General features: G+C 62.5%; 1 protein-coding gene across 2 annotated transcripts; it reads left to right on the top strand.

The window, feature by feature from the left end:
• The first annotated feature begins 5,620 nt into the window (after window positions 1-5,620).
• Window positions 5,621-12,835, top strand: GATD1 (glutamine amidotransferase class 1 domain containing 1). Of its 2 annotated transcripts, XM_036083696.2 has the most exons (8): window positions 5,621-5,771; window positions 7,604-7,680; window positions 8,206-8,311; window positions 8,882-8,989; window positions 9,772-9,866; window positions 10,571-10,664; window positions 10,823-10,934; window positions 11,026-12,835. In XM_036083696.2, exons 1-8 carry the CDS (start codon window positions 5,708-5,710, stop codon window positions 11,030-11,032), a joined length of 663 nt encoding a protein of 220 aa, XP_035939589.1. In that variant the 5' UTR covers window positions 5,621-5,707; the 3' UTR covers window positions 11,033-12,835. The 2 variants fall into 2 exon arrangements, with proteins under 2 accessions (XP_035939589.1, XP_035939590.1); XM_036083697.1 differs by lacking the exon at window positions 11,026-12,835 and having other exon boundaries at window positions 10,823-10,938.
• The last annotated feature ends 1,000 nt before the right edge of the window (window positions 12,836-13,835 follow it).

The raw sequence follows: 13,835 nt of genomic DNA, 5'->3' as shown, positions 1-13,835 counted from the left end.
ATCCAATGTGACTTCTTCTCCATCAGCAGATCCGATGTAGCACAGGATGAGGATGGTCCCCGCCAGCCTGAGGCTGCTGCCTCGCCTCTCACTTCTCAGCCCAGCCAGGCCTGTTCTGAGCCTGGGTCGGCTAACACCACTACCTGTCCATGTAGCTTTGTGGTAGCCCTTGGTGATGATCTCCTGTTTCTTTATTTCTAATTTCACACACACACTCAGTTCCTGGAATCCCCTCCCTGGGACTGTAAGACTAGGTTAGCTGAGGTCCCTGGGCCCCATGTGGGGTTCTGATGCTCAGCTTCTGTCTCATTGTGTCCCTAAACTTGAGTAATGTAGGGACCTTTCCAAAATGAAGCAAACTCTTAGGGATGTCCAGGGCTGGGTTTTTTTGGTTTTGTTTTGTTTTGTTTTGTTTTGAGACGGAGAGTCAAAGATAGTGACAGGGAGCACGAGGGAGATGGGCGAGCACGAGCAGGGAGGAGCAGGGGGAGTGGGGGAGGGAGAAGCAGGCTTCCCGCTGAGCAGGGAGCCCGATGCGGGGCTCGATCCCAGGACCCTGAGATCATGACTCAAGCCGAAGGCAGACGCTTCACGGACTGAGCCACCCAGAAGTCCCCCAGGGCCGGTTTAAATTATTGTTATTACAGAACTACTTTTAAGGTCTTAAAAAATACCAGCTATAAAAAGTATTCAGTGTATCAAAAGTACATACAACAGGGGTGCCTGGTTGGCTCAGCTGGTAGAGCACATGACTTGATCTTTGTAAGTTGTAAGTTCAAGCCCCGTGCTCGGTGTAGAGATTACTTAAAAAATCTTAAAAAAAAAAAGTATGTACTATAAATCTAAATCCAACTTTCCAGGCCATCAGGAAAACAGGAAAATGCAGGTGGGAGCATCATCTCTTGGGACAGCGGTGTCCACCGGCGGAGCACTGTCAGAGGGAGACCCTGCCACCCCAGGGCACCACGGGGACTCCCCGGAGACCTGGGCTCTCAGCCTTCGTACCAGCACCTTAGGTCTTCCTATCGCCAGCCCACACCACATTGTGCCACCGGTGGGTTTTGTAGGGCCTGGGTGGCCAGGTTATAAGGATGCAGAAGATGTGTGCGTGGGGGGGCCCACTTTGTTTTTCTCTCTAGCACCCCTTCCCTCCCCCAAGAGTGGGCAACTCCTCTTTGGGGACTCCCATCCTGGAATGCATTCTTGGCATGACCAGGGAGTAGAGCTGGCCACTGTCTCCGGACCCTGTCCTCCTCCCCAGAGATGGGCATGGGGCTAAGTGGGGTCCTCTACAACCTTTCTTCCTTCCCTGGGGCAGAGTGATCAATACCCCACAGAAGGCATGGGTGACAGGCAACTCTGCTCCCAAGCCTCACCCCAGCCGCTGTGGGTCAGTCCTCTCTGACTCCTGGTCTTCAGCCCCCCACAGCCCCGGTCCTGCGGCTCCCTGACCTCACACCTGGTCCCCGGGCCGGACAGGCAGAGGCTCCCTGTGTCCCAGTGGCTGTCCCTGGTGCGCCCGGACCTCTCTGTCCAGTGTCTCCGGTGCAGGGAGGGCTGCTGAGGACTGTCAGAGGGGTGGTGAACAGAGTGTCCACCACCCGCCAGCCTCAGCACAGGGGACAACTGTCCTGGCAGGAGAGCAGCTCACCCCCTGTGCTGTTGCAGAGGGTGTTGCGCTGGCATCACTGGGACCCCTCCCTGCCATAGGGAAGAAGGGCCGTCGCCCCCCACCCGGCACAGTGGTACCCGGAGGTGTGTTTGAGGGGAACCCCCTTCAGACACTCCTCCGGATCCTCCCATCTACCCATGCATCCCTGTCCTAATATCCTGGGCAGCGTGCAGCCCGCCCCCCTGTCGCATCACCCCACTCCAGGCCACCAAACTGCCTGCCCACTTGGCTGACATCTTCGGCTCACACCCTGCCAGCCTGGGAGGGACATGGAAGCAGCAGCTCCCACCCTCTCAACTACTGCCAGTGTCCCACGTGATGAAGGCGAAGGGACCCTGTGCTCCCAGCCCACTGCCCTGGCCTCAGCAGCCCATGCCCTTAGGGGCGGCCACTCTCTGCTGTCCGGTTCAGGGTCTGCATGACTCACAAGTGCTTGGGGTTTAAGTCTCCAGATCCCACCCAGCCCAGCCTCAGCCAAAGAAGAGCCTGAAGCCTGAGCCCTGCTGGGAGGAGGGATGCATCTGGGGCCCAGGACATGGGTCACCTGGCCGGCGGCCCTGAGAGCCCAGTCCCAAGTCTCCTGTCTGAGGTCCATGCAGTGATTAGGCTGCCCTAATGGGGGAGGGGGGACACTCAGGGAAGCTCTGTGAGTTTAGGGGGTTCTCAGAAAGGGAGTGCCTTTCTTTTTTTTTTTTTTTTTTTATATTTTTATTTATTTATTTATTTATTTAACAGAGATAGAGAGAGAGCACAAGTAGGCAGAGCGGCAGACAGAGGGCGAGGAAGAAGCAGGCCTCCCACTGAGCAGAGAGCCCGATGTGGGGCTCGACCCCAGGACCCTGGGATCATGACCTGAGCCAAAGGCAGCCGCTTAACCAACTGAGCCACCCAGGTGCCCCAGGGAGTGCCTTTCTGAGGGCAAATGGTGCCTCTGGTGCCCATGGGCTTTGAAGGACAGTTAGGAGTTTGCCAGACAAAGAGGAGCTCCCGTGTTTCAGAGGGAGGAGTAGCAAGCCAGGGAACGGCTCAGGCACACTTTGGAAAGGAAGGAAGCAAGGGAGCCTGGGGCTCCTGAGGCTTTGGTCAGCCCGTCTGCTGGAAAGGCCCCCAGAAATGCCCCCCGCCCATCCATCCTTGCTCCATCTGGAGCAATTTCCAGAGAGAGGAATGAAACAGTGAAACCTTCTGATTGGTGCATGACAACATGTCATGGGGCCCCCTGCACCTCATGTTTCAGGGTCCCTGAACAAAGGCAAAACCCCAGGTTCAAGGGCATCACTCCATGGCCCCAGAGCCCCTATGCCCGGTCCCCAAGCCCCCTCCCCCAACCTTCCCTCCCCCACCCAGGCAGTCACTATTGGATGATGAGGCACCTGAACAAGTTGTAGATGATGCCCTAGAACTCCACGCCCATGCGTCCCACATCTCAGGACCTCAGCTGTGACTCTGGCAAGGGCCTAGGGAGGGCCTGGGGATGGGGTTACTCCCACCACAGGGCTCGAAGTGGGAGACCCTTCTCCCCCAGGCCTGGATCCTTCCCAGGAGACAGTCATCAGACATGGGCCACTGGCTGCAGACCCCTCTGTCCCCTGAGGCTCTCCTGTGCTCTGCCCTGGGAGGAAGAGCTAACTGCCAGTTGATCCCCCTGCAGCAGCCCCAATCATGCCCAAGGCAGGGCCTGAGTAGCATCCCCCTTCTCACCTGTTGGGCGTGAGGGCGTATAAGGGGCAAGGGGCTGACCCACTGGAATGGGAACCCACTCAGGAAGAGGGTAGAGGGCAACAGACCACAACCTCATCTGGGAGGTACCCCCACTAAGGACTAACCCCAGTCACCACGACAGGGCCTCCGGCATCATCTTGTTCAAGTCCTCACTGTCCACAGGGGCACACACAGAGAGGCAGGCCACCGCCAGACCCAGACTAAGGCCCCAGATCACCACACCTGCCCCTGTGCAGGCTGCCCACCCCAACTCCAAATGCCACGAGGGATCCTTCCAGGCTTGCCTGTGCTGGGAGCCACTGACCTGCCCACACACACTGGCCTGGACACGTGCAGGATTATGTGCACACAGGGGACCTGGGCTAGAGGGTCTGCTTCTGCTCAGGCAGGTGGGTCCATCCAGCAGGCGTCCTGCAAGGACCCAAGCGTACCGTGGGGTGCACACCACCTGTGGGCACAGGGGCACACTTGTGCACACACGCATCAGCCTCGATGCACAGCGCCGCAGCCAGGCTACCTCGTCTATCCTCTTAGTGACAGAGAAGACCAGCATGGCTTAATGAGGTCTGTGATGCAGGAGGAGGGAGGCGTTAGGGCTGCCCTGGGGTGGTGTAGGGGGCACTGGGCCAGCAGGAGGATCCCATGGCCCTCGCTGCGGTCTGGCATCTCCAGCCCCTGGTCCCACAAATGTGCATGTGGGGGGCCTGCCCCACACCCAGAAAGCTCTTCCTGTGGCTAGGCCTAGCCTATGGTCTGACCTTGGGCCTGTGGGCCTCCGTCCGAAGTCCCCCACCCGTCCACACGGCTCCTGTCCCCTGTCCTGAGGCCCTGCCCGTGCCAGGAGCCCCTAGCTCCTGCTTCGCTCATGACGGGAGGGCCCTGCCGAGGTTGAGGGTCGCACGCAGGTAGTCAGGAGCTGTGGGAGTGTGTGGGGCCTCGTCAGCAGAGGACAGGGACAGTGGTTGTGGAGGCAGGCATGCCCAGGAGAGGCACCTTGGCCTCGCCCCGACCACTTTGGTGTTTCTTACCCATGACACAGTTTTCCCTAGTCAGACCAGAGGCTGGCAGGACCTTGAGGGAACCCTACTGCTTGCCCTTCCTCCCTGGAAGCAGGGGGTCCTGGAAGGTGGCCTGTGGGGGCCAAGGGCAGGGACTGTCCCTCTTCACCACCAGCTTGTGCCCAAGGCCCTCTCCCGGCCTCCCTTCTCTCTTGCCCAGGCCTTAGAGGGCACCTGACAGTCTACAGATGACCCACATGTCTACCCACCTGACTGCCTCCCACACAATCAATGGCAACACTGCTCCAAATGCAGCTTGGCCCAACAGCACCCAGAATCACCTCAGGAAGTGACACCCATATTCTTCCAGGGACTCAGCTGAGCCCCCATGACCCTGGATGCCTCTGTCTCCCCACAACCATCCTGGTGAGGCAGAACCCATCCCTCCTGCCCCGCATGGTGCAGACACCTGCAGACCCCTCCCTGGTCTCCGGACTCCCACCCCTGTGCGCACAAGGACCAACCGCTGCAGGCCCGCCCTCTCTGCCCCAGGGGAGTGTCCTCCTTAAAGTTTTTTCCTCCTTAGATGTGCTCCCCAATTTCCCCTCTGAGCTCGCACCCCTCCCACCTCCTCGCCCTGTTAGCTGGCCCATTCCACTGCTCTTCTCACTCACTAACAAACTGCTGGCACCTTCTATGCATCCATGTTCGGAGCCCCCACCCCCAAGACATCAGTCCCACTGGGCAGGGGGACTCAGTGATCAAGGGTTAAATGTCCAAATCCACGAGACAGGGACCATCATCCACGGGAAGGGACCCTTGCACGCTGGGGGGAGGCCCTTAACTACAGGGAGGGGCGTCCATCCACAGGGAGGGACCCACGTCCACGGGACGGGGACCCTCGTCCACGGGCAGGAGTCCTCTCTCCTGGTTCACGCTCCTGTCCCAAGGGACGAGGAAAAGGGGAAGGCACCGTGTTCCTGACTGCGACCAGGGGCCGGGCCAGGGGTCTGCTCAGGGATGCTGAGGCGTCAGGCTGGGGAAGCCGGCCCGCGCTCTCTCCCGCGGCCCTGGGGCCAAGCTCCGAGCCCCGCCTGCACGACCCCCAGCCCCCCGGCACCGCCCCCCGGCACCGCCCCCCGAGCTGGCCCGGCCGGCGGGGCGGGAGGAGAGACGGCGCATACGCGCGGCGTCGCTCGCGGCCCCGCCTCCAGACGCCGCAGCACGTGACCGGCGCTTCCTGGCCGCGCGCGCGCGCGCACATACACGCACCATACTTCGCGCACGCGCAGGCCGCGCCGGCCTGGTAGAGCCCATGGCGTCCGAGCGACTGTCGAGCCGGCCCGCCTGCCTCCTCGTGGCCAGCGGCGCCGCAGAGGGTGAGGCTCGCGAGGACCGGCTGGCGTCCAGCGGCGCCGGCGGGCAGGCCCGCCGACCCCGAGCGGTCCGCTCTTGCGGCGCTTCGGGGAAGCCGGTGGAAGCCCCTCTTTGGAAAGGGAGCGCTGCCGGTGTCCCTGGCCTGGCCCGGGTCCCCAGGCCACAGCGGAGCGCGGGGGCCCTGGCCTACTGCAGGGGGGACCCGGAGCCCGGCGTTTCTGTGGGAGGAGAGCGGGTCCCGGGATGGCGCCCGCAGGTGCCGCCTCGGGGGCGTGAGGTGCTGGAGTTTGGGGGCCTCCGTCCTGGACGGGCAGGCTAGGGTGTGGTGAGGGGCGGTGGGCTTTCCGAGGAGCTGCGGGGGACGGCCTGGGTTCCGGCACGCCTGGCGGTTAGGCAGCCGGCGGGTGGGACCACGGGCCTTTCCGGGCAGGTGGGCGAGCAGGTGGGCCGTGAGCCTGTGGCCGGGGGGTGAGCGGTTGGAGAAGGGACTGTTCGGGGGCGGAGGTGTGCAGAGGCAGAGAACCCCACAGTCCTGCCGTGTGAGGTACCAGGTGAGGTTGGCGTGGGGCTCCCGCAGGGCAGCAGGGCTGGTGGTGGGGTCTGCCGTTACTGGTGCAGATCTCGCTCAGGGCCGGTGCGGAAGGGATGAGCAGACGAGCTGGAAGGCACCTGACTGCCCTGAGCACTTTCCAGGTCCTCTCCTGTGCTTTCTTTTGTCAGAGGGAAGTGATGAGCCCAAGGTCACATGGTGGAGAACCCACGGTTGGGTCCTGGGGTCTGGTTCTGGAGCCTGGTCTCCTTGAACTCTAGCCTCCCAAGTGGACAAGGGAGGGAGGATTGCAGGTCGAGGAGTCACTGTGTGCCGAGCCCCAGGGGCCCTAAGCGCTGTGCCCAGTGTGAGGTGGAAGGAGCCATCAGGAGTGGGGCTCAGTCCTGGAGAGGCGGGCTGGGGTTAGGAGACGTGGCTGGTTGGAGTGGGGTAAGGGTGAAGAGGGGTTGACTGGCGTGGCTGTGCCCTGGGGAGGGGACACAGCTCTGAAAAGGCCACTAGGGCACTGTAGGCAAGAGGGGGCCCTCCAGAGACCTTTGAGGAGGGGTGAAGCCGTTTTCAAGGAACTGAAGGCAGAATTAGGCAGTCTGGGGGATGATTTGTGGGTGCTGTCTTTGCTCAATGCATGCAGTCTGTGCGAGTAATACTCATTAGCACGTGAGGGTGAATAAAGATGAAGATGAGGTTTAGGGATTGGGTCCAGGATTAACATAAAGGTGGAGGGATGCACACCGAGCCCATTTAGAAGCAGATATCCCTGGTGGGGCCACAGCCCCCAACACCTAGGAATCTTTTGGACTGGAAATGGGCAGAAGAGGGCTGTGAGCAGCACTGGGGATGGGGGCAGGGTCCAGGAGCCTTGTGAGCAGAGGCCAAGTGTCCTAAATTGAGGATGAGGGTGGGCCAGCTCGTGGGGGTGGGGGAGGCAGGTCAGAATGCACCCATGTTCTTGCTGACACTTTCCACAGCCCCACAACTGTGGCCTCTCCCTGGCTGAGTGCTGGGGGTGGGGGGTTGGCTCGGTCACTGGTGGTTCAGTGAGTGGTTGGGGGGACCTTGCACTTGGGTTTGCCTTCTGGAGAGGCTTTTAGTGGCCAGCCTGGGTAGAGAGCCCGTCCTGCGGGGAGTGGGGCCTGTGGGCTGGGGCTGCTGCCCCAGGACGGTGAGGTGGGCCTTGGGTGAGGGCAGACTCCAGGCTGGAACGGGGACAGTTGTGCCCTGCAGCCCCTCTTCCTGCCCACAGAGCCCAGTAGTGGCCTTTTTAGAGCTGTGTTCACCTTGCAGGTGTGTCTGCCCAGTCCTTCCTCCACTGTTTCTCGCTGGCCAGCGCCACCTTCAACCTGCAGGTGGCCACTCCTGGGGTGAGTCAGCCGGACCCATGGGGTCTGTACCTGTTTGGAGGCGAGGCTTGGAAGAGTGCTGTCACTCCCTGGGAGGAGGAGGGAGCCTGAGGCTGGTGTGACCCCAAGAGAGGTGGCAGGGCTGAGGGTTAGGTCCTTGGTGGCATCATCAAGCTCTGGTCCCTGTTTCCTGGGCTCTGGCCCCACCTATGGCAAGGGGGACCCCTCGTCGTGGGTCAGCACCTGCGTATAGGAGCAAGGGTGGCGGACCTCCACCAGGAGGTCTCTTCTCTGGCGTGGCACCTGGGGGTCATGGCAGCGATGGGTTACATGTTGGTCCCTTTGCTTGTGTTGTCATCCCCAAGGGGACAGTAGCTCCACTTTATAGGAGGCCACTGAGGCCCGCAGGGGGCAGCTGGGGGTGGGTTGTGGCACAGCTGGGTGAGGGGGCTGGGCTGTGCCTGAGCTCTTGTCAGCATTTCAAGCCCCCGTGAGTCAGCAGAGGGGTGTCCGCCCCTGGCCTGCAGCCTCTGGGTCCTCTTACAGGGGAAGACCATGGACTTCGTGGACGTGAACGAGAGCAATGCTCGCTGGGTGCAGGATTTCCGCCTCAAGGCATATGCCAGCCCTGCCAAGCTGGAGTCCATTGATGGTGAGGGGCCCGGGGTGCTGAGACCTTGGGGCTTTGGGTTGTGGGGGTTCCAGGTGGGTTTGTGGCCTCCAAAGCGCTCCCTTCTGCTTCTGATGCACTCAGGGCTTGCCACGAAGTGCTGTGACTGTCCAGGGCAGCGTCCAGTCCTGAATCCTGGGCCCAGAGTTCTCTGTCTAGGGGAGAGCGGTGGGGGCGCCTGGGTGGCTCAGTCATTAAGCGTCTGCCTTCGGCTCAGGTCATGGTCCCAGGGTCCTGGGATCGAGCCCTGCGTCGGGCTCCCTGCTCAGCAGGAGTCTGCTTCTCCCTCTCCCACTCCCCCTACTTGTGTTCCTGCTCTCGTTATCTCTTTCTGTCAAATAAATAAATAAAATCTTAAAAAAAGATAAATAAATAGGGGAGAGAGGTGGCTGCACAGGGAGACACGGAAAAGGCAGGGATGGCTTGTGGGTCTCGGGAGCCTTAGCCCGTGTGGGGAGAAATGACAAATGATGGCGTCTGGCTGGTCTTCCTGGGGGGCTGGCCTCAGCCAGCGACCTCGCTGTGACTGACCTGCCTGTGATCTCCCCGCAGGTGCCAGGTACCACGCCCTCCTGATTCCCAGCTGTCCCGGGGCGCTGGCCGACCTGGCCAGCAGTGGCTCCCTGGCCCGCATCCTCCAGCATTTTCGCTCAGAGAGCAGTAAGTGACCCGTGGGACTGGGGTGTGGATAGGGGCTTTGTAGGTTCATGAGAAATGGGGCTCGACCAGCAGCCAGGAGAGGCCAGAGGGGATGTTTCAGGGGCCAGACAGGGCAGATATGAAGAGCCTCTGATTTGGGCCCTGGAGGGCACGGGTGCACACATTCGAGGTGGGGCGCCCCTCAGGTCGCTACCCCCGGGTACGCTCTGCCCGTCTTCCATGGGGGCTGGTGGCTGCCCACCCCCCAACTTCCTCTGAGGTGGGCGGGCAACGTGCTGGCTTGTTCTTCGTGGGCTTCAGGGTTTGAGGCCAGCAGGGGCCGTGGAGATGTGGCGTGCTGCCCGGGCCTGACTTTGGGCTGTGCCGGGCACGTTGGGCGGGACGGGGACAAGATGCTCATTAGGGACCAACGGACAGAAACCCAGGGGCTCCACACAGTGTCTTTTGTTAGTGGGAACAGGGCCTCCGTTTCCAGCACGGTCTGGATAGAGAGTCATTGTTCCCGGCCGCCGCCGCCACCGTGGGAATGGTAGGGCAGTGGAAGGACAGGGAGCGACGGGAGGGTGTCCCCAGACGGGCGGCGCGCTCCAGGGCTTGGTCACTGGGCCTGCCGCAGCCTCGTGACTGCTTGTGCCTGTGTTTCGGCCACCAAAAATTTGCAACGGCTGTGAGCCTCGTCCTGGAGCTGACCGTGTGGGGAGGGAGCTCTGAGGCGGGAGGTGTCGGGAGAGGGGCAGGGGCCCCGGAGGCGTCCAGGGCCTCAGCCCTGCCTGTGCTTCCAGAGCCCATCTGCGCGGTGGGCCATGGCGTCGCAGCCCTGTGCTGTGCCACCAACGAGGACCGATCCTGGGTCTTCCAAGGCTACAGCGTCACGGGGGTGAGTGTCGTGCAGGGGAGGGTCCCAGGCTGTAGACAGGCGTCAGAGACCTGCGTACGTGCTTGAAAGCTCAGGGAGTGTCCCCTCTGGCAGGGGTGACGGTCACTTGCCCAGACCAGGATCACGGAGAATGCCGGCACCAGGCTGACAGCTGTGCTCTCCCCTCCCCTCCCCTTCCCTGCTGACATCCAGGATGGCCCCCAAGGCACGGCCCGTGCTCTGAATGTGGGGAGGGAAGCACGGGGGGAGCTCTTGGTGGGGTAGGAGGCAACATCGTGGTCCCTGGGAAGGAGCTGGGGTCGGGTTGAGACGTGACTTTTGTGCATGTCATGTGCACGACACCCTTCGGGGCCAGGAAGTTTGGGTGCAGGGCCTGGAGTTGGGGAGAGGGCCTAGCTGGATAGGGGGCTGGAGGGAGGGTCTAAACTGCGAGGACTTGGGGCTGCATGGGGCCAGCCTGGCAGGTGGTGCACGGGGCAGGCGGGAGGGGGGAGGAGAGCCGCAGGGGCACGACCTCAGTGTGGCTGTAGCCACACCACCCCCCTCCTGGGACTCTGTGCCTTGCTCTTCTGCCCATCGCCCACTGGGGGCCTCGGCCCTGAGGCCACCTGCCAGGCTCGCTCACTGGCCCTGATGCCAGGGGAGGGGCGACCGTGGAGGCCATGGTGCCCTGACGTGGGGGCGGGAACCCCTGTCCCCCACAGCCCTCCGTGTACGAGCTCGTCAGGGCGCCTGGCTTTGCCCGCCTGCCCCTCATCGTGGAGGACTTTGTGAAGGACGCAGGCGCCAGCTTCAGTGGTGAGCGGGGGGTGGGGGACCCGGCCAGGGGCTGCAGCTCAGACCCGGACAGGCTGCCTGGGGCTCTGGGGGTCCCTGGGAGGGAATGGGGGCTGGTTGTCAGGGCGTGCCTGGCCCGTGACCCTGTCTGAGGCCCGCGCCCTCGGGACCTCCCGCAGCCAGTGAGCCCGACGCTGTGCACGTGGTGCTGGACCGCCACCTCGTCACAGGCCAGAATGCCGGCTCCACCGTCCCAGCCATGCACAGCCTGCTCTTTCTCTGCGGCAGCCGGTGAGGAGCCGTGGACGGGGTGGCGGGTGGGATGCGGGCTGCTGACCAGCCCTTTGTGGGAGCCTGGGCCTTGACCTGACCCGTCCTGCAGGAAGTGAGATGGCTTCCCGCCCGCCAGTGGACGCCGCCGCCTCCAGACCGCCCAGGCGTCCCTGGAGATGGCTGGATTCCCCAGGCGTCCAGGGGCCCCGCCTCCCTGACAGCCCCGGAGAGTGACTTTCAGACACCCCAACCTGACCCGGTGGGATTGTTGGAGGCCCCCGAGAATCAGCCCTGCAGAGTGTCCCCTCTGGCGGAGGGGTCGACCTCCCAACCCCCAGGCCATTTGCTCTCCTTGGGACAGAGCGGGGGGAGGGGCTCAGGGCCATCAGGTGGTCGCTGAGAATTCCACGTGAGCTTAGCACGGAGAGCTGGTCCGAGTGAGTCGGCCGGGGGGGGGTGTCCTGGTGTGGGTCTTGGCCCCTGTGGTCTTCCCGTGCACTGCCGGCTGGCCCCTCCCCTCTGCCTGTCCCTGGCCACCCAGGCTGAGCCTCTCTGGCGGCACCAGGATCCCGTTTTGTGTGGTGAGGACTGCCCAGGCCTCTGTGCTGCCCCCCATTCCTGTGGGTGTGGGGGGAGCCGTGGTCCGGCCGGCTGGAGCTGGCTCAGCACTTTCCACTTGCCCAAGGCCAGGGGGGGTGGGCGCGGCTTGTGGTGGACGCAAGCTCCCGGCCCCCAGACCGGCCCCAGACCTTCCGGTGCTGAAGGAGCTGCCCTAATTTTAATCCTTGTCTGGTGTGTGGTTTCGAGTGTGATGGTGACACCACGTGAGGCTGTCGCTTCTGACGTTGAGAGAAACGCGTTTAATCGGGTCTTCAGGAAGCCGCGCTGCTCACCCATGGCCCTGCCCGCATGGCCTGTGGGTTTGTAGCTGCTCCAGGGCTTTCGAGGTAGACGTGACCAAAGCACAGGCCCTACTGGGCAAGAGGCCTGGGGAGCAGCCACCCTGGGGCTACATGTGGGGTGCCGGTCGGTCCCCACCACCCAGGCCCCGACAGGCCTGTGCTGGGGATGCTCCTTCCTGGCACGGCCAGATCACCCTCTGGTCTCGGGGGCCAGCTTGGGCCGTGGCCCTTGGATGGGGCCTCCGGGAGCTGGGCAGGTCCTCTTGTGGGTCCCACCTTTGCTTGTTCCCCGCCCCGACTTGGCTTGTCTGGCTCTGCTGTATCCGACCCCTCAGAACAGAGGAGGAGGAAGGAGGCGAGGCACCCCCCGAGTCCCAGGCCGCTTCCGGCAACATAGAGTGTGCGGAGATGCTCCCACCCTCTCCTCTGTTGGATGTTTTCTGGGGGGGACCGTATCAGGAGCTCCTGACGCCATGGCCAGCCTGGCCGGCTCCACCGAGAGGCCTGGGTCCTACTCCGTGCCTCAGTTACCGCCACAGGGTGATCGACGTCTCTGGACAAAAGCTTTTTTAAAGATCACGCCTTCTGGGCTTCATCTGTGTGATCTGCGAAGAGCTAATAATACTTGCCGAGATTGGCCAGACTACTCCTGGGTTCCACATCAGGGTGCGGGGCAGGCGCCCCACACAGCCCCGTGCCCTGGGCGGCCACGGCGGCTCGCTCCTGGCTTTGCCAGGTGCGGGGTGCAGGGCTGGGGCAGCCTCCAGGCTTAGAGAGGGTGCAGACACCCCAGGCTGGCTGCTGTTCTGGGATGTCCCCACGTGCCATCCGCCCACCAGAAATAACCGACAGCCCCACAGAAGTGACGCCTGAATGTCGCAGCATGACCTATAGTAACAAACACTTTAAGCAAATTGTAGTTTCCCTGGTGTTCTTTACCAGACAATGCTAATGTCCACGTGGTGGAACGTGATTTGGCCAGGAAAAGGAATAAAGTCCTGATAACATTGCACAGACTGAACCTTGCCCGCGTCCTGCAAAGAAACCAGACCTCAAGAGTGTGTGTGAGTCCATTTACATGAAATAGCCAGAAAATCCAGTAGGAGTAGTCAGGGGGCAGGGGGTGCAAATGAACGGGATGCCTCCTTTCAGGGTGATGAGAATGTTCTAAGGCTAGGGGGTTGGGGCGCCCAGCCAGCTCAGTCGGGGAGCACGCAGCTCCGCCTGGGGGTGGATTTGTGCCCCACATGGGGTGTAGAGACTGCTTCAAACGGAAACATCTTTAAACCCAACAGCCAGTCTCTGTGGTCTGCAGGTCTCTGTTAAAATCCACAGCTTGTACATGTGAGTGGGTGGGTGGGCTTGATGTGTTTTAGCTGCGTCCAGTCACATGCGTGCACACGTCCTGGGGTGCAGTCTGTTGACCAGCTGGCCGCCCGCCTGCCCATCAGCCGAGGGCTGGGACGCAGCCAGACGGGCGCAAAGCCCTGCCCAGCACTCGGACACCCAGCTGCCTCCTGCACACCCTAGGGGGGCGCTCTCAGCATAGGCTGGACCTGCTGGGGCCAGGCTCGTGCGCCCTCGGTGGGTCCTCTCCCCAGGGCCCGGCACTGTGTGTGCTGCGCTATTCCTGCCCTTGGGGACATGGCCAAGGGGGCCGCTCCAGAACCAGCCGCCAGCCTGGGTGCTCTGACCCCGACACAGGATGCTCCTGGCATCCCTGCAGAAAGCTGTGCAGAGCGGTCCCTTAGTGACCAGGCCTGTCCCTGACACCTGGCTCTGCCTGCAGACCTGAGGTGGCCAGCCCGGCCTCCTCCATCCCTGTAGGCTGTGCCTGTTCTGCTCTGTTCCAAGAACAGGCTGGTCCTGGGGGGTGGGGGGTGGGGGTGTGGGCGGGGCTGCCCCCACCAAGCCCTTCCCCGTGCAGCAGGTCATGAGCAGAAGCTGCTCCAGAGCCCGTGCACACCAAACCGTCCCCACAAGGTGGCACCACTGCTCCACACAGGAGCTGAGCACC

This window comes from Halichoerus grypus, chromosome 11 (assembly GCF_964656455.1).
Source record: "Halichoerus grypus chromosome 11, mHalGry1.hap1.1, whole genome shotgun sequence".
Classification (NCBI taxonomy): Eukaryota; Metazoa; Chordata; class Mammalia; order Carnivora; family Phocidae; genus Halichoerus; species Halichoerus grypus.
Note: the sequence above shows the minus strand (reverse complement) of the source record. Positions and strands in the feature narration are given on the sequence as shown.

Coding starts and splice junctions, on each gene's coding strand:
- GATD1 (XM_036083696.2), top strand. CDS start 5,708: ATGGCGTCCGAGCGACTGTCGAGCCGGCCCGCCTGCCTCCTCGTGGCC. Junction 5,772..7,603: donor GGCCAGCGGCGCCGCAGAGG/GTGAGGCTCGCG, acceptor TTCACCTTGCAG/GTGTGTCTGCCCAGTCCTTC. Junction 10,665..10,822: donor CGCAGGCGCCAGCTTCAGTG/GTGAGCGGGGGG, acceptor GACCTCCCGCAG/CCAGTGAGCCCGACGCTGTG.